The 19,612-nt window shown below is 45.7% G+C and overlaps 1 protein-coding gene across 1 annotated transcript in view; it reads left to right on the top strand.

Annotated features, from left to right (window-relative positions):
- The window catches only part of ALDH4A1 (aldehyde dehydrogenase 4 family member A1), a 211,062-nt gene that overhangs the window by 142,369 nt on the left and 49,081 nt on the right, over window positions 1-19,612 (top strand). Inside the window, exons 10-12 of the mRNA XM_069240124.1 lie at window positions 7,368-7,564; window positions 7,945-7,992; window positions 18,377-18,529. Of these exons, the coding sequence (XP_069096225.1) occupies window positions 7,368-7,564; window positions 7,945-7,992; window positions 18,377-18,529 (398 nt within the window). The remainder of the gene's footprint in view (window positions 1-7,367; window positions 7,565-7,944; window positions 7,993-18,376; window positions 18,530-19,612) is intronic.

Raw genomic sequence — 19,612 nt, 5'->3', positions numbered from 1 at the left:
TGCACCCAAACCTATCCACTCTCTGCCTTCAGCGTGGAGATTGAGCGGCGACAGTTGACAGTTTTTGACCTTCCACCCAAAGTCTGTAACGTTATCTTGGCAGCCAGGTGTCCCTCCACCAAAACAGAATACGCCTGTTTTTGGAAGAAGTTTGTGGCATGGTGCACGACAAGTCTGTGGACCCCCTTTCTTCCCTTCCCCTTTGAGGTTTTGTTGTTCATACTTTTTTGGCCCAGCAGGGCTCACTTATGGACATTCTCTAAGGTTATTTGTTTCCAATTATTGCTTTTTTGAGGTTGCCTGATCAATTTTCTTACATAGGCTCCCTAAGGGTCTTACACATATGTTTCTCCATCCCCATTCATTATGCCCAAATGGGATTTTAATTTAGTTTTGATGTGTGCCCCTTTCGAGCCTCTCCACAATTGTCCTTTCAGTCAATCAATTAGGATGTATAATGCGCAGCTAATCAACCAATAGGGTATGCAGGCGCTTGCAGGCCACGGAGGCTTATCCAACCAGCCAGGTCTTGAGGGCATACTTAATTCCAGAAGTGAGGTGATGGTTCAGAGGTGTGTGGGGAAGGCTGTTCCAGGTTTTTGCTGTAATGTGAGAGAAGGATCGTCCTCCATTTTTGCTTCAGTAGATACAGGGAGTATGGGCAAGTGAAGAGCAGGCATAGCATAGTCTTCGATGGTTGGTGGAAGTTCAGGCGGTGGTTAATGCATGCGGGTACTTGGTAGTGTAGAGCCTTGTGTGCATGGGTCAGCAGCTTGAATTGGCATCTCTTCTGTACGTAAAGCCAGTGGAGTTGCCTCAAGTGGGGTGTGATATGGGTTCATTGGGGAAGGCTACGGATCAGTCTGGCTTCGGTGTTCTGCATGGTCTGAAGTCTCTGTAGGAAGTGTGCAGCGATTCCTACGTAGAGGGCATTGCTGTAGTCCAGTCGGCAGGTGATAAGGGCCTGATTTATGGTGCGTCTCGTTTGTAGGGTTAGCCACTTGAAGATCTTACGTAGCATGAGCAAAGTAAAGAAGCAGGTGAAAAAAACTGCGTTGGTCTGCAATTTCATGGTGAACTTTTTGTCAATGATGATTCTGAGGTTTCTGGGTGGTCGAAATGAGTGCTCGTGGCTCTCAGGTCTGATGGCCACCAGGAGTTGTTCCATGTGTTGCTGCTGTTGCCAAAGATCAGTACATTTGTCTTGTCTGTGTTCATCTCCAGGCAGTTATTCATCCAGTCAGCAATGCTGGTCGTGCATCGGTGAAAGTTGGTTCTGGTGGTGGAGGGTTTGTTGGTGAGTGAGAGGATGAGTTGATTGTCGTCTGTGTAGGAAATTATGTTGAGCCTGTGGGATGTGACTATGTTAGCCAGCGGGCTCATATATGCATTGAAGATCATGGGTCTGAAGATGAGCCCTGGGGGACACTGCAGGTGATCTCCTTGGGTTCAGAGGTGGGAGATGGGGTTCTTCCGGTGAGGAAGGAGGTGATCCATTTCAGTGCGTCCCGTTAGATGCCAATGTGGTGGAATCTTTTGATCAGAATGTGGTGGGATATGGTGCTGAAGGCTGCTGAGAGTTCAATGAGGATCAAAGCTGCTGTTCCTCCTCGTCGAGGAGGGTTTGGATGTAATTTGTGGGTGTCATCAGGGCAGTTTCTGTGCTGTCATTGCTGCAGAAGCCAGATTGCGGCATGTCCAGTAGCTGGTTCTGCTCCAGGTATGTCATGAGTTGCTTGTTGATGATCTTTTCCAATACCTTCACTGGGAGTGGAAGCAGGAAGATTGGCCAGTAGTTTTTGGGTCCACTGGGATCAGCAGAGGGTTTGAGTAGTGCTCTGACTTTGGCGTGTTTCCAGGCGTCAGGAAACGTTGCTGTGGTGATAGAGGTATTGAGCAGGATGGTAGGTTCCTAGCCGATCCTTTGCTTTCCAAGGTTGAAGATGTGTGGGCATGGGTTTGTAGGAGTACCTGAGAGGATGGATTTCATGGTGGAAATGATGTCCTGGGTGGAGAGGATGTTCCAGGTGGTCAGTGTGGTTTGTGTCAGTTGCAGGGGTGGCATATCTGTCAAGGAAGTCCATAGGTGTGGGCTGGGGTTCGAAGTTTCTGTATAGTGGTAGAAGTGGGCAAAGTTGTCGCACAGCTCGTGTGAGTGTGTGATGTTTTTGCTGGCAGTTGGGTTGGACAATTCCTTAACGATGGTCAAATGTTCTGTGGCATTGTTCGCGCTGGTTTTGACATGTGCGACAAGGGCTGTCTTCTGTGTTGCCCTCAGCTGGCGGTGGTAGAGGTTGAGGGATGTCTTGAAGGCTGCTGTGTTGGAGCTGTTCTGAGCTCTTGGGTGTACCAGCCGGCCTTTTTGGAGGATTTTCTCTGGATGTTGCTCTTGATGGGGACAATGCTGCTGGCGCAATTTGTGATCTAGACATTGAAGTTTTTCGATCCCTTTTCGAGGTTGGTGGCGGTAGTGGGTTTGGAGGTGTTGAAGGCATCCACCCAGTTGGTCTCAGAGATTTTGTTCCACCTCCAGTGGGGGGCGCTGGTCATCTTGGGGTGGAGATCCGGGGGCTGAAGATGCTGAAGAAGGACGATGGAGTGATCAGTACAAGTGAGTTCTGTGACATGGCTGTATTTGACGCAATTTCTGGAGGTGGAAATGGGGTCCAGCGTGTGTCCTGCAGTGTGTGTAGGGTCGTGGATGATCTAGGTCAATCTGAGGCTGCTCATACTGTCAAGGAGGTGTGCAATGCTGTCATTGGAGTGCCTGATGTGGAAATTTAGGTTGCCGAGGAAGATGTAGTCTTTAGAGTCCAAGACTAGGGGCGCAACGAAGTCTGCAATGGTGTTGCAGAAGCTGGAGTGCCGGCCTGCGGTCAGTGTGCGAGGGTGACTCTGATGGTTGTTTTGTCCTCCCCTTGGATCTTTAAGATAAGATTTTCTGTGGGGGTGGTGGTGGTATACTGTATGCTCTCTTTGTGGATGATGGCTGTTCCTCCTCCCGGCTTGTTGGTACGGTCCTAGTGAGTGATTTATATCCGTCGGGCAGATGTGAGGTTGAGCTAGGCCTTGGTGAGGAAGACTATGGGGGTGATTCTAACTTCGGCGGGCGGCGGAGGCCGCCCGCCGAAGTTCCCCCACCAAAATACCGCTCTGCGGTCGAAAGACCGCTGAGGGTATTTTGGGATTTGCCCTGGGCTGGCGGGCGGCCGCCAAAAGGCCGCCCGCCAGCCCAGGGCAAATCAACCTTCCCACTAAGATGCCGGCTCAGAATTGAGCCGGCGGAGTGGGAAGGTGCGACGGGTGCAGTTGCACCCGTCGCGTATTTCAGTGTCTGCTAGGCAGACACTGAAATACTTTGTGGGGCCCTCTTACGGGGGTCCATGCCATTGGCATGGGCACGGCAGGGGCCCCCAGGGGCCCCGCGGCACCCCCTACCACCATCCTGTTCCTGGCGGGCGAACCGCCAGGAAAAGGATGGCGGTAGGGGGTGTCAGAATCCCCCATGGCGGCGCAGCAAGCTGCGCCGCCATGGGGGATTCTAAGGGCAGCGGTAAACCGGCGGGAGACCGCCGGTTTACCCTTTCTGACCGCGGCCAAACCGCCGCGGTCAGAATGCCCTGCGGGGCACCGCCGGTCTGTCGGCGGTGCTCCCGCCGACCCTGGCCCCGGCGGTCTGAGACCGCCGGGGTTAGAATGAGGGCCTATGTCTGGTGCAAGGGTTGCGATGAGGTCCCATAATTTGGTGGAATGCTTGCAAAGTGAGCATGAGTTGAAAAGGGCGCGTGCGAGTTTCGTGCTTTTGTTCAGGTGATGTCTGTCGTGTGTTCAGGGTGGGCCTGGTCGGTGGGCTGGTGTGTTAGCTGCGGCAGGTGAACTGGTAGTGGGTGCAAGTGAAGAGTCCTAACGTGGAGCATGGATTGGCTTGGTGGCAGTGTTTGTTGTGGTGTCTGGGGTCAAAGGTGTAGAGCTTGGTAATGATGCATCTTTCGGGGGAGGGAGGGCCAGGTGTTGTGGCACTGGGTGCAGTCCGGGCGTGGATGGGTGCAGATGGGCTTCCCTTTGGTGCGCCTTTGGCATGGCAGAGGCGCGGCTGCTGCACATGTCTGCTGCATGGTTGTGCTGCATGGTCACAGTCTCAGCCTTCTTTCTTCCTCTGTGTAAAGATCTGCTACATACTGGCCAAGAAGCAACCCTCTGAAGGTTTGAGTGCTCATTCTACCAGAGTCAAAGCAACAACCACTGCTTTAGCATGTGGAGCTACTGTCCTTGACATCTGCGAAGGGGCCACGTGGGCATTGCTGCACATATTTACCAAATACTACTGCCTGGACAGTCAGGTCCAAAGTGATGGGCTCTTTGCCCATTCAGTCCTACAGGACTTTCTAGTATGAACTTGGTTCGCAGACCCAACTCGGGGATGGTATTGCGTGGGTATCTTTTCTAGGGTAAGGAATCTGCAACTAGAAGTCTCTTTCAGTTAAACAAATTACTTACCTTCACTAATGCCTTACCTGGTAGAGATATATTCTAGTTGCAGATTCCTTACCAACCCACCCATCCTCCACCGTGTGTGAACTGATTTCTAGGGGCAGGGCTTCCCTTTCAGGGCATGGCCTTAGTTTTGATGCACCAGTAGTCAGTTTCTTTATAGCTCTGCGCTTCTGGTGTGGAAATTCGTGAAAAGAATCTGAAGTCAGCACGCCGGGGACTTGGAGCCGATCAATGCCACCTAATTGCACGCAGAGGTACTGCTCACGAACATTTTCTGGATCCAGTCTGATGCCTGGGGAGAATTCAAAGGTAAGGAATCTGCAACTAGAATATGTCTCTACCAGATAAGGCATTAACGGAGGTACATCATTTGTTCCTCTAAGTTAAAAATAGGCTTCCTAAAGAAACCTGGAGCAGTGGATCCACATCATTGGGATACCTATCAACCCTTTCATATGACTGCATGTAATTAAAGAGGAAATTGGCCCTCGGAAGGTCTACCCAGTGGGTGGCTCTTAGTTTGGCCGGGTGCACTGTTTTACTACCCACCGGTCTATCAGTTCATGATGGTTCTCCTAAAATTGTCCATCCGTCTTGTTGCTAAACTAATATAACAATTTTTTGGTTCCACTAATTCTCCATATTTGGTAAAACAGTCACAATTTGTCGGACAAGTTGAGGGCGGAGTGTTGCAAGAATTACCTGTATTTCAATGCTAAGCTGAGTAAAGTGTAGCTGCTTAAAGAATTAGAAAGTGAAACTGAATATAACGTCCCTGAAGGTTGCCAGTGAGCAAGATGTACAAACCGGGACAATCCCCTTGGATTTAATGGTTAGCTATGGGTTGTATAGCGGTTTGGGGCGTTCCCTTACAGATAGGCTAGAGAAGTCCACTTTTGAGAGAGGTGGAGCAGTCTTTATCATTGATCATTTCTGAATTGGTTCCCAAAGCAATTCAGTTGTTTAGGATCTTTCGAAGAGGTAATGATGATAACAATGCTATTGTTGTGTCCACAGTTAAGCTTTCTGCCTTTTGTCTGATGCCACAAAGGTGATCCTCTGAAACTAACAGTGGTGATTAGGACTTGTTTTCTTTGGATCTTCCAGGGTCTTAATTTGGAGGCTAAGAATCATGATGCAAACCCAGGTTGTGCTTACTAAACGAGTGCATTCCCAAATCTTTACTGTTGATATGGGGGGGGGGGAAGGCAAAAGCCCAGGCTGGGAGCCAGAAAAGTGTTACGACATTTCTACTAGTGCTAAGGTTGGGTATGTGAAACTATTCCGTGGGCCAGTGTTAAGATTCTGAAGCAGTGTCTCGCTTGTAAGACAATACTGTAGGAAGTAAAGATGAATTTCCACAGGGAGTCTTGGGATGAGCTGGATGCAGCGTGCTAGTCTTTGGGTTCTAGACTTTTTTGGGCTTTATATCTGGTAGTGGAAATTATGTGGCTTTTAAAGTAGTCCCCAGAGGAGAAATGGTTAGAACTCTTTTCAGAACTTTATGTTTCTAGCAACCCCTTATCTGCTGTTTTTATGGACCTATTTTGGTGGAGTCTCCTGTGCTCATCCTTCCAGTTCATGGTTTTGTCAACTCGATACCTGTTCTGTCTGTCTTTTGGACTAGACTAGCTTGTTCCTTGGCATGCTTCCTGTCCTTTATCTCCCACCGTGTTGTTGGTGAGTGGTACTTGGAGGTTGACTTGCTTACTGCACTTCTTTTCGCTGTTTCTCCGATGCTACTGTCGTCCTATGGGAATCTTGTATTGCTTCAGGATTGTTTATGCTTTGATGGAAGTAGGGTGCCTGCGTACTACTGTTCTATATTCTCATTTAGTAAGCACGAGAAACAGTTGAGGAGGTAATGCGCCTCCTCACCTCCCGTCCCATTGTCAATCTCCAGAGCTTCATGGCGACAGTGTGTCCTAAGGACATCTTTCCCCGTTAAGAGACGAAGGAGAACGAGGGCGTAGATGTAGTGGTTTCTGTGGTGATGTGAACATAGTTCATTCTTAAGTACTCGAACAATTAAGAATAATCTGAGTAATTTGCACATTGGATAAATTCTTTGAAATAAAGCCAGGCATTTCTCTGGTTATTAATTGCTTCTTTCTTTTTAAAAATGCATTTAGGAAAACGAGTGCATAGTTAGGATCACCTGTAATGCAGCATCACATGGCTAGTAAAAGGAGTTGACACTGTGACAACTCAGGTACATTAGTTATAGAAAACTTGCAGGATGACATAGTTCTGACATAAACCAGGTACATATTTCTCCCTCAACAGAAATCCCCATGAAACTATGCCACCATCCTCATGAATCAGTTGCACTGTAGCTTGTCGAATACCCGTACTCTTTTAGCAGGAGCGTTAGTGACAGATGTTATTTATACTCCAAGAGTTAAGTGTTTGCATAATAGTGATAATAAAAATAGAATGATATAAACAATGTTAATTAAACACGAAAAATAGTAGTTATGAAGGATGAAATTATTGATTTTTGTTGGCGGTTTTAAATGTTCGGGGAGCGAGTAAGTTGCCTGTATCGTGCATGTGGATTCACCCCTCTGTGATGATGAGGAAAGCAGACGAGGTAGCAGATGGCTGTTCTCCAGAGAGCCGCTTACTTCGCCCTTTTCCGAGTCACTATTTTGGTACTATAGCTGTTCATGTCAGTTTTGTCTCCACCAAATGCGGTAAATAACACATTCTCTTAATAACCAGTAGAGAGCTTCTGAATGGATCGACCTCAAAGGGATTGGAGTAGGACTGACAGCGCCTGACTAGTTTTGATTGTGAAGGTTGGCAGAAAATGAGGATCATCTACAATCGACCGATATAAACAAACGCATGTTATTTTTTTTTTTTTGCAGAATGCGGCGGAAAGAACTTCCACTTCGTGCACGTGTCGGCGGACGTGGGCAGCGTGGTGAGCGGCACTCTGCGCTCCGCCTTCGAGTACAGCGGCCAGAAGTGCTCGGCGTGCTCGCGCCTCTACGCCCCAGCCGCGCTGTGGCCGCAGATCCGCGCGCAGCTGCTGGAGGAGCACAGCAAGATCAAAGTGGGCAACGTGAGTGGGATTTGGCGCCTTCGCAGCAGGGATGACGGGATTAGAGCGCGTGCTGGCATGCGGCTAATTCCCGCTCAAATGAATGTGCCCCTCATCCTTTGACGGACCTAGGAACTAGCTGGTAGGCGCCCTGGCGATGAGGCGCCCCGAGTACTCACTACCCTGACACGCTTACTTGAAACACCGGCCCCGCGACGTGTCCCGAGGATGTCACATTACGAGGGGGATGATGCCTGGGGATTTACAAGATATCTGGGATTAAGGAGCTGTGCCAGCTCTTTCATCACTGTGTTGTGCGGCCAGGCCTACCAGTGCGCGTTAATAGTGATTTAAACCTTTCACAAGTGTTTAATCATTTTGTTGCCTTTCCTTATTCACAGCCTGCTGAAGACTTTGGGACTTTTTTATCCGCTGTCATTGATGAAAAGGTACGTCTCTTGTTTCTGCGCCCAAGTTACGTCAGTGCAAATCTTTCGTCCAACGAATGACTTTAGCTCAGCCAGCCACGTGATATCAACGTCTGTGAGAGTGCATTTAGAATGTTCCCACTACACGAGAACACTGTGTGTGCACCCAGGGCTCCCCATCACATCACCAGGTGTGAGCGTATAGATGGCTAAACATCACATCACCAAATCTGAGAGTGCACTTAGTGCTTTTTGGCTACATGACATCACTCTGTGTAAGAGCGTATACCAACCTCCCCTGTTATGTCACTAGAAGCTAAGCTTTTTGAGTACACAAAGGGACCCGCACTACTCCGTAACCACTTGTGAGTGAGAGTGCATGCTTTGCATCCTACATAGATGACATTACAGAAGCAAGAGTGCAAAGATGTCTGCCGGCCACATCGTGTTACCAGGTGCCAGAGTATACAAAGTACTTTTGCTGCGCTACATCAAAGAGTGCACACAGTGCTCGCCGGCTCTGTCATCCTGACCTACTCCTTTTTCTTTCTAAGTAAACTCGGCGATCATGTGAGCCAGCTGGAGGTACTACATCTTTTACTAACCTGTTGATCATTAGAGTTGAGGTCTGATTGCAGGCTAGCGTGTATGCACCTCACCTCCGAGTGAGGGTGTCACTGACCCTCGACCCATGCTCCGTAGGGTGTGACAGCAATTATTAATCCAGGGGTCCAGCATTTTTACTTGACCTTCAAGGATAATGAAAATGCCTACTTATACGCCATATTATAGAGGTCCATCCAGTCTACACAGTAGGGTCCCCTTGCCTTCTTTACATATGGGACATGTGGAAAACCGCTTGTGTCATGTATGTGTGCGTTTCATGTGGCCTGAGTGAGTCGTGTGGTCCATTTAGAAGAACGTGTGCATGCGTGCATAAGATGAGGGTCCCTACCACTGTACCCTTTGAGGGGCACAACAAATAGCCTGTTCCTCTTCTGGGATCCCCATCCCTAAAATGTTCTTAATCTGAGCACCCAAAGTCCTGTACTCCTCGGGGAGTTCATGGTGGGTGCTTCTCCAATATTACAACTGCTGCTATTGAAAGACTATAAAAGAGTTGCTCTTCACTGGTTTTTGAACACTGTTGAACTGTGTCCTGCCTCGGCGAGTGGACATACCCCTGTCTCCGTTGACTTCGCTCTTTGGGGTCCTTGTTGGTTGGGCATTGGGTTTTTGGGTCCAGAGACTTTTTGACCAGGGCTTTAAGTGGGGTTGAATAACTAAGTGGATCTCTAAAAGGGGTGTGGCAAACCTGCTAAAGGGTCGTGCCTTGCACAGTTAGGAGTGTGGCCTAAAACGAGTTGTGCACTGTACAAAAAAGCCCTTGTGTTTATTTTAATAGCCTGTAATATTGCTCCATATGTTAGAGGGCAAAAAGCCCCAAAATATAGGGTACGCTGACTTGGGTTTTCTATTGCATTGTCAATTAGGGTACAACTATAATGTTTGTCAATGCATAGTTAAAAACGCACTTTAAAAAATAAACACCTCAATACAGTGATATAATGTGGCATACTGAGGTAAAGCTACTCAATGTTAAGGAAATACCCTTTTTTAATTTTGAAGACATTTTTATCAAAATCAAACATGATGTTTGTTGCACAGTTTACATTCTAATCATGACCACATCAGGCACTGAGTACACATCGTCCCGGTGGGACACAAATAGGTGCAGCCAGAAGGCGTGGGTGATCTCAGGGGAAGCTTTCCCAGCTATGTAGTGCTTTAAATCCTGATATTTCCTTAATTTCTTGTGTAATTGCTATCAGTAGCACACACGTAAGTGTGCTGTGTGTTGAAGGCAAGCTTCCATCGCATTGATGAGTATGCAGTGGGCCACACAACACACTTCAAGCCTACCTGACCACCTTTGAGTAGTGCCAGTGCCAGTCTATGAATTAATGAATAAACAAACACAACTTGTTGAAAATCAATGGCCACAAAGGCATCTCTTATACATACCTGATACATGTGACTAATATATGACATAAGTGAAACGTAGCCCCAAATCATTATTAATAATTAGGTCCGTCCGCGGAAGTGGTTAAGCAGAGCACCAAGAAAGATATATGCATCCATCCCGCAAATCTGCCGCTGAACCTCTCAAGGTGATCGACCAGGTGGTGGGAAGGAAGAAAAGGTGCAACAAAAAGGACCATGTGTGGTTTTGAAATCATCCCAAGTTCCTCCAGTGACTCACCGTATTCCGACACGGTGTCTACCTAAGGAATGATTATTTTTTTGCCAGCAACACCTCATCCAGCACCAAAGATAAGGTATGTAGCGAGAAAGGTCTGGACCACAGGTGACAGCTGCAGGAAGCTCCAAGGTGATTCTAGACATGTTGCTCCAATCGAGCAGAGAAAATAGGCATGGCAGACATAGGATGCCTTTAAAACAGTATCCTGGGCACTCCTCTTCCATTCACACTTCGTTTGACCTTTTTGTGAAGGAGGTGAGACTGGGAGAAGTGTTACTAAGTGCGACTCACATAGCATAAGCCACGTTTGCTAGGCCTGCCCACCAGTTGGTATTGCTAGGGCATAAAAAGGCAAAGCATAAAAACAGAGCCTGATAGAGACCCCTTTTGATGCCACCTTTTTAAAACTGTCTCACTTAAAGATGCTCTTAGAGGTATCATTTGAATATAATTTGTGTACATAAGACACATACTTCAAGTAATTAATAAGACAACTCTGTACTGTTCAAATCCAAAATATTAATAGGATTCAGGAAGTTCAAAAAATGTACAACACATACAACAAATTTCCATCCCATAGACAACAACACTGTATTTACCGCCCCTACATCACACAATTGTATCCCAAAAGAAGATCCAGGAAGGGGTTATAACCCTGCTCTTGACACAGTCCTGCACAATAATTGCCTAGTTTTCAGTCCCAGTTCAAGCAATATCATGGTCTTTCAATTCAGCTTGTTAAATGAGAAGGTAATGTCGACGTTTTGGTTTGTAGTGGCAGTCATAGGTGCGGTCATAGGTCCGTCAGACCACCATCAGGACTCACTGTTGTAAAATAATACAACAGGTTGCAAAAATAGAGTCTGCAGCAACACACAAGGGGACTTCAACTTTCTAAATATGGGCCGCTAGCATCTGGCTCCATACGCATCCGCTCAACCCATGTGAGTCGGAATCCTTTTTAAAAGTGCCAGTGCTGCGCACGATGGGACCAGGCCCACTTAAAGCCCTGCTTTTGACTATGCAACTGAGCCTTCAGTCCACTGAGTTCTCCAGCTGCCCACAAAGAGTTAGTTTCACTGAAATTAAGGGCCAGGGTTTTCATAGCTGGACTGCCACTTTGGAAGTAAAGCCAAACCTCAAAATTTAGACACCTCAAAATTTACCGCAGTCCGTTCTACTGCATACTGGATTGGAGACAGTGTTAAAGCTGTTTCACAAGGCAGTGGATTCCCACATTAAGGCACCTTCCCAAACACCAACTAGCAGAGCAAAAACAGTTCATTAAATAACGGGGTCCACTCAATAACTGAGTCCTAAATCAATGAAAATTTTAAAAGGTTATCTTACAAAAATTCAAAATAAGCGGTACAGAGTCAAAGCCACGAAGCCTCTCAAATGCAAAGTTTTAAAGAGCATATAAAGATCAGATTACTATTCTAAGTCTCAATGGGCAGCTAAATCATAAGAAAATTGGGAAACATCCCTAGCAGCATAGGAGAGCTCAGAGAAGTCTCTGGCTCACCCCCAAAGTCAAGGGGTTCTTCCACACAATTGTTGCGTAACAAATTAGAGAAACTGCAAAGTCATAATACAGGGAGTGCAGAATTATTAGGCAAATGAGTATTTTGACCACATCATCCTCTTTATGCATGTTGTCTTACTCCAAGCTGTATAGGCTCGAAAGCCTACTACCAATTAAGCATATTAGGTGATGTGCATCTCTGTAATGAGAAGGGGTGTGGTCTAATGAAATCAACACCCTATATCAGGTGTGCATAATTATTAGGCAACTTCCTTTCCTTTGGCAAAATGGGTCAAAAGAAGGACTTGACAGGCTCAGAAAAGTCAAAAATAGTGAGATATCTTGCAGAGGGATGCAGCACTCTTAAAATTGCAAAGCTTCTGAAGCGTGATCATCGAACAATCAAGCGTTTCATTCAAAATAGTCAACAGGGTCGCAAGAAGCGTGTGGAAAAACCAAGGCGCAAAATAACTGCCCATGAACTGAGAAAAGTCAAGCGTGCAGCTGCCACGATGCCACTTGCCACCAGTTTGGCCATATTTCAGAGCTGCAACATCACTGGAGTGCCCAAAAGCACAAGGTGTGCAATACTCAGAGACATGGCCAAGGTAAGAAAGGCTGAAAGACGACCACCACTGAACAAGACACACAAGCTGAAACGTCAAGACTGGGCCAAGAAATATCTCAAGACTGATTTTTCTTAGGTTTTATGGACTGATGAAATGAGAGTGAGTCTTGATGGGCCAGATGGATGGGCCCGTGGCTGGATTGGTAAAGGGCAGAGAGCTCCAGTCCGACTCAGACGCCAGCAAGGTGGAGGTGGAGTACTGGTTTGGGCTGGTATCATCAAAGATGAGCTTGTGGGGCCTTTTCGGGTTGAGGATGGAGTCAAGCTCAACTCCCAGTCCTACTGCCAGTTCCTGGAAGACACCTTCTTCAAGCAGTGGTACAGGAAGAAGTCTGCATCCTTCAAGAAAAACATGATTTTCATGCAGGACAATGCTCCATCACACGCGTCCAAGTACTCCACAGCGTGGCTGGCAAGAAAGGGTATACAAGAAGGAAATCTAATGACATGGCCTCCTTGTTCACCTGATCTGAACCCCATTGAGAACCTGTGGTCCATCATCAAATGTGAGATTTACAAGGAGGGAAAACAGTACACCTCTCTGAACAGTGTCTGGGAGGCTGTGGTTGCTGCTGCACGCAATGTTGATGGTGAACAGATCAAAACACTGACAGAATCCATGGATGGCAGGCTTTTGAGTGTCCTTGCAAAGAAAGGTGGCTATATTGGTCACTGATTTGTTTTTGTTTTGTTTTTGAATGTCAGAAATGTATATTTGTGAATGTTGAGATGTTATATTGGTTTCACTGGTAATAATAAATAATTGAAATGGGTATATATTTGTTTTTTGTTAAGTTGCCTAATAATTATGCACAGTAATAGTCACCTGCACACACAGATATCCCCCTAACATAGCTAAAACTAAAAACAAACTAAAAACTACTTCCAAAAATATTCAGCTTTGATATTAATGTGTTTTTTGGGTTCATTGAGAACATGGTTGTTGTTCAATAATAAAATTAATCCTCAAAAATACAACTTGCCTAATAATTCTGCACTCCCTGTAGTGTGAGCTAAAATATAATTTCTTTAGCAGATCATAACGCGGGAATAATACATTTCGTTATCATGTCCAGTCACCAATGGCCAGGAAGATAGTGCAGGTTCTCTGGTTTCCCTCTTGAATAAGAATAACGTATCTCAAACCAGCTGCAAAGCAGCCCAAACCACATCCAAGAATCCCGGGAGCAAACTGGAATACTTTGAATCTATAATGGAGGATTGTTTCAGAGCCATTGCTATGGCCACCTCCTCTAGCTCGCCACTGAACCCCCTGTCTCATAAGGTCTGGCCTGGTCTGGCCTAGGAGTTATTCCCATTGCAGTGGCAAATATGTTGCCAATCGCTGCAGATGGGCATTGTACCTCCAGCTTGAAAAAAGTCCATAGTTACTCCAGTTTTGTAAAAAACATGATTGGACCCAGCGGTCCTTAGTAAATATTGTCCAAAATCTCTTCTACTGTAAGTAGTCAAAGTACTGGAGTCCTTTGTCAGTAAAACTCTGTCCCAATACCTGGAAGACAACAACTTACTTGAAGAGGAGCAGTTTGGCTTTTGCCCAGGACATGGGACCGACTCAGCCCTACTCACGGTTATGGATGAATTTAGAATGTGGGTTGACAATGGTCAGTCTGCAGTTTTGAATCTGTTACACCTTTCAGCCCCATTCAATACGGGTATCCATAACATGCTCCTGACACCCCTGGCCCTGATTGGTTTTCTGTGGAACAAGACTGGACTGGACTGGACCTGCTCTTACCTGTCAAATGAGTGTCAGGCGGTTGCCCTTCCTGCTTTTTGCTCTGACTTCACGACCATCAAACTTGCGTCCCACAAGACCCGTCAATTAGTCCGATTCTTTTTAATATCTATATGAAGCATCTGATGTCACTTATTAAATCCCACAATGTCAGCCTAATTAGCTATGCTGATGATACCCAACTTATCTTGTCGCTTGCAGGTGACAGTTAATGATTTTCATGACTGAACAAATGATAATATTGACTGGTTGAACGCCAATTTTCTTAAAGTCAGAGGTGACAAGACAGAGTTTTTATGCTGCTCAGCAAACAAGCCCCTGGCCATGCTTCAGCCTAATCTTTGGCCCGTGCCTACGGATGGGATAATCTCTCAGTTTGACTCTGTCCGTAATTTGGCGGTTATATTTGATAAGAAACTAAGTCTGAAGTGTCATGTGAATAAAGTTGCTGGTACCTGCTTTTCACTACTCAAAGCCCTTCAGAAGATTCTTCTGCTACTGCTCCCTTCTGCTAGAGTATTGTGGGAACGAAGCGTCATTTTAAGCATGCCGGACTACTGTAATCCCCTTTTACTTGGAGTTTCAGAATTTCTGCTAAATAGACTACAAACTGTCCAAGTTGCAGCTGCTAAAGTCGCTCTGAATAGATCTAGAATTGTCCATGCATGAATGGCTTTGAAGGACCTTCACTGGTTGCCACTATGGCAGATAACTGTTTTCAAATACTTCTGCATTGTCTTCAAATTCTTTTAGGGTCTTGGTACAGTCCCCCTGCAAAACAGGTTAAAGAGATACTCTCTAGGTACGAGCCTCTGCTTCTCTTCAGCCTATCATGCTCACATGGGCAGATTCAGAAAAACAAGACATGGCGGACATGTTTTTATGATTAGAGCAGGCCAGATTTTGAAAGCCTCTTAGATGCTCGATTGACTTACTACAGTTTAGAAAGGCCTTACAAACATGTCTCTTTCCGAAATAGGTTTCATTTTACCTTAGCACTTTTCTAGCTGCAGTCTTCTGTTTCCCCCCGGTATAGTAAAGCGCCAGCGTACCAGTGTGGTGGCACCTACGCGCTATAAATGACATGAAAAACAAATAAATTAAAATAAATGCCAAAAAACTTAGTACCATCCCATTCCTAAAAAATTTATTGAACACCCTCTATGCCAATGTCATCTGGAGAAGTTTGAAAAACAGGACACATTGTTCAATAAAAACTTTCAGTGAATGATCAGACTAGTGATCACAGCAGACCCCAACAGAAGGGACCTTGACAAATGTTACAAGTCACAGAGAACAGTTCATAGAACGCAATGTAATCATAACAGTGGAAATAAACTGCTACACATCAGCTTTACTGTGCTTTGCGGAACCTGTGTGGAGAAGGTGCGCGCTAAGGTCAGGGGAAACAGGAGTGAGAGATTTATAGAGGTGCGGCCTAACTAAACACATTAATAACCACTTCCATACATCAAATACAATTAGTTTAAATTGCGACTAAATTAATTGAGTCTGTCTTTGTAAGATCATATTTAAATTGCATCATAGATGTTATTATTAATGTACAACATTATAAACTTTAAAATAATCCCATACTACAGGGTATCTTTTTGTCAGGCACCACTGTCCAATTGACTGGAGTTTCAATGAAGAGTGCCAGCATTTTAGTAAATGGCCCTACAAGTTCTGCCGTTGTCCAGTTCAACCCAGTAGACCCAAATAGGATAAAATTGTTCATGGGGAATAGAACGTCTATTGCCTAGTACTAAGGAGCCTTAAATATGACTTTGGTCAGTTCATGGTCATAGAAGGTGGCAGCAAATTTTAGTCTTTTTTGTGTATCTCGTCTTCAACTGTTGCTATTACTTACCTCTAAATAGAAGTCCAGTTTTCTTCGAAATTAGAGCACTTATACCATTCAGTGTTAATCACTGTTATTTACTGTGTTACACTACAACTGAGTTTCTAACCCTTACCACTTCCAGGAGTAGGCCTTGTCTGCCCGCCATCTCTGCCTAGGGGGAGTCCAGTGCCTAAAGGTAGTAAACTGGTTATCCTGTTGGAGTGCAATAGTACTTGTGGTCCTGACCGTGGTACGACCCTACACACACACACAGGATATTACTCTGTAATAAATGAGTAGCCTCAGGGAGTACGTAAAGGCACCATCCTTTGCATTACATCACTAGGTGTTAGTCACATAGAGCTCCATGTTGCATGACATCATGAGTTTTGTGAGCGCAAACATGGATCCTGCTGCTTACCATCATAAGGTGTGTGAAGACACCAACAACTATATGGTACCACATGATACCACCTGCTGCAAAGACTCCATGAAAAATGCCCCATAAGGATAACAGTATGAGCTGGGCTTTCAACAGTAAGACTTCAACAGAGATGAGAGCACGCAAAGTGCTTTCTCGCCACATTATATTGGTAGGTGCTAAGAGATATACAGGCGTACTCTGGCTTAATTTTATGGAGTAAATGTAAGTCTGTCCTACTGCACTGTTTCCATATGTGAGGATGTGTGCAGGGCTTTGTGACCCAAATATGATAAACAAGTGTATGAGTATACTTGGGACTTTACTACTGCATGACGTTACTGGTGAATGGGAGTACGCAAAGGATTGGTCTATCTCAGTGACATCATCAGGTGTTTGAAATTATCTCAGTGACATCATCAGGTGTTTGAAAACAGACATAGGTCACCATCCACAAGGACAACACAAGAGGTGAGGTTATATGCAGGGCTCTCTATTACTAGTGACATAGCAGAACAAGTGAAGTGTTGGAGGCCCGGAATGTGAGAGGCACACTGCACCCAAATGTCACTTTTACTACGCAGTCAGAATATGACAGGCCCAATTTCCTTACTTGACTACATAAAGATTTAGCACTGACCTTACCAAATGCGAGAGTGAACACGTTATTCCCGCCGAAGTAACATCAGCAATTGTGTGCATACACTCTGAGCTCCAGCACAGCATTACATCCCCAGCAGTCAGAATATAGTGAGGCCCGTTGCAAGGACACAAGTTGCGAGCGTGCACACTTCCAGTGACATTATCAGAAGCCTGAGTACTTGCTTGGCTCTCCTATTGTATGTTGTCACCCAGTATGAGAGTACACGTCCCTTCTGTTGTACTATCATCTCTGAGCATAAGTGCACGTAAGGGTCTCACCTTCTTTCACAGAATCCAGTGGTGGGCACCAGTAGTGAAGTACACACATGGCTTCTTTTCACAATTATATGTCCTGGTGTGGGTACACGCTAGGCTATCCATGGGTGTTAGATTGCACATACACCTGTCCTCTTTCAGTGACATCTCCACATTTGAGAGTACAAACAAGTCTGCTTGTCCAGTGGGCTATACATCACCAGTTGAGCTAAGCTTCCCCACCATACAACAAAACGTAATGCGAGTGAACTGGCCAGGCTTCTTGCAGCATAGCCATATGTGAGAGTACATTCAAGATCCCCTTGTAGTGGCACCTGTGTGTGTGTGTATGTACTCCAGCAGTAGTGAGACAGACTTTCACAAAGCAGTGACATAATCAATTGTAAATACACACAGTTTTCCCATTGACAATCGGGCACCACCAGAACTAAGAATAAATAAACAGTTGTCCCTGACAAGGTGTGGTGAGGGAGGGGGTGTAGCTTGCACAAGACACCAGCTGTGGTTGATTTGACTATGTGTGGGTGGCAAGTGACATCAACACATTGGTTACTGTACACAGTGCTGCCCTGTCGTATTGTGAAAGAGTAAATGCAAGACTCCCACGGTGCAGTTACATCTTCAAATGTGAGAGCACAGACAGTGCTTCCCCGCTGCATATGTTACCAGGTGTGAGAACAAAGGCGGGCTGTCCTTACAACATGATATCTTTCGTGGGTTAGTGAGAAACTGTCCTATGGGATCACCGGCGGTGAAGAAAGCCAGCACTTCCCCATTGCAGCTCATTAATTACGTCCTAAATCTCTGCTCAGAGTGAAAACCATAATACCAAATTTGACTGCTGGAGGGAGAGAGTGTGGTGATATGTAAGAGGCAGTCACTTGAACGAAAGTTGAGTTATTGGTTAGAATCTTCAGCTTTCCTGAGGCCCTCTGCCTGAATGGACTGAATGTTTCACAAGATAGCAGATACTTCAAGTCTGTGGCAAGCGTTGCAAAACAGTGTTGTATCCTATCTCTCACTCCCTGTTTTCTGTTTGATTCTTTAGTCATTCATGCGCATTAAGAAGTGGATCAAACATGCAGAATCATCGCCCAGTCTAAGTATCCTGGCGGGTGGCAAGTGCGATGACAGTGTTGGCTACTTCATTGAACCTACCATCATAGAAAGTAAAGACCCAAAGGAGGCCTTAATGAAGGAGGTGAGTATCTATGTAGCTGTTTTGCCAGCTACCTATCCTGCACCCTGCCTCTCTTGGTCAATGTCACCTTGACTGTTCTGTGGCCCATGTCCCACTCTGTGGCCCATGACTGTCTTTCCCAGTAGCTGTGTGACAATCCTACTATGTGCCCCCTTACTGCCCATTATTTGGCCCCATGATTCCCCTTCCCTGGGTCCCTTTGTTTGCCTTGCTTTAGGCTTCCTAAAACTCTCTCTTTCTCCATGGCTCACTGGCCATCCTGCTTAGAGGGCCTCATACTCTGCCTTGTGGGCACTCGCACCTCTTGACATCCATTCCAACTGGCACAGGAGGTTCTTTCTTATCTTTTTTTTTGCATGCAGATGAATGAAAAGGATATGCAGAACTATTACGCATTACTAGACTTTCCCCGAATGAAAGAAAAGAACTCTATATATTTATATATTGTAATACACAATAATTTAAAAACAGTCTCCACAGGGAATAGTTTGTTGAACCATGTAGCGGTTTCAGGGTTCCTGTTCTGGTCTAATATGCCCCTGCTCTAATGCTTCATTCAGTTGTCACTGTGGATTCACCTGCTTCGTTTCAAACATTAACATTGGTTAATGAGCCTGATTCGGAGTTTGGTGCAAGCTTAAAATCCTTCCGTTTTCGGAAGAGCTGCTAAGCAGTGCGTAGAATCCACTGGTTTAGTTTCCTCCACCATGAGATCCCACTAATAAAGGAAATTTAGCCTATGAATTATCCTCTGTATTTAGTATTTGTATCCGGAGTTTGAGGATTTTCAGTTACCATCAAATACTCAATCAGTCCCTTTAGGAAACTGGCCCCTTTTTTGCAGTACCCCCTATTTTTTGACGGGTATAGGATGACAACTTGACTAAGTGTGTGCTGGGGTCCTACTAACCAGGCCCCAGCACCTTTGTTCTTTCCTTAAAACTGTACCATTATTCCACAATTGGCACACCCCTGGCCCATAGCTAAGTCCCTTGTAAAAGGTACCAGTGGTACCAAGGGCCCTGTGACCAGGGAGGGTCCCTAATGGCTGCAGTATATATTGTGCCACCCTAAGGGACCCCT

This window comes from Pleurodeles waltl, chromosome 6, assembly GCF_031143425.1.
Source record: "Pleurodeles waltl isolate 20211129_DDA chromosome 6, aPleWal1.hap1.20221129, whole genome shotgun sequence".
Classification (NCBI taxonomy): Eukaryota; Metazoa; Chordata; class Amphibia; order Caudata; family Salamandridae; genus Pleurodeles; species Pleurodeles waltl.
The sequence above is the reverse complement of the archived record's forward strand: the minus strand, read 5'-3'. Positions and strand labels throughout refer to the sequence as shown.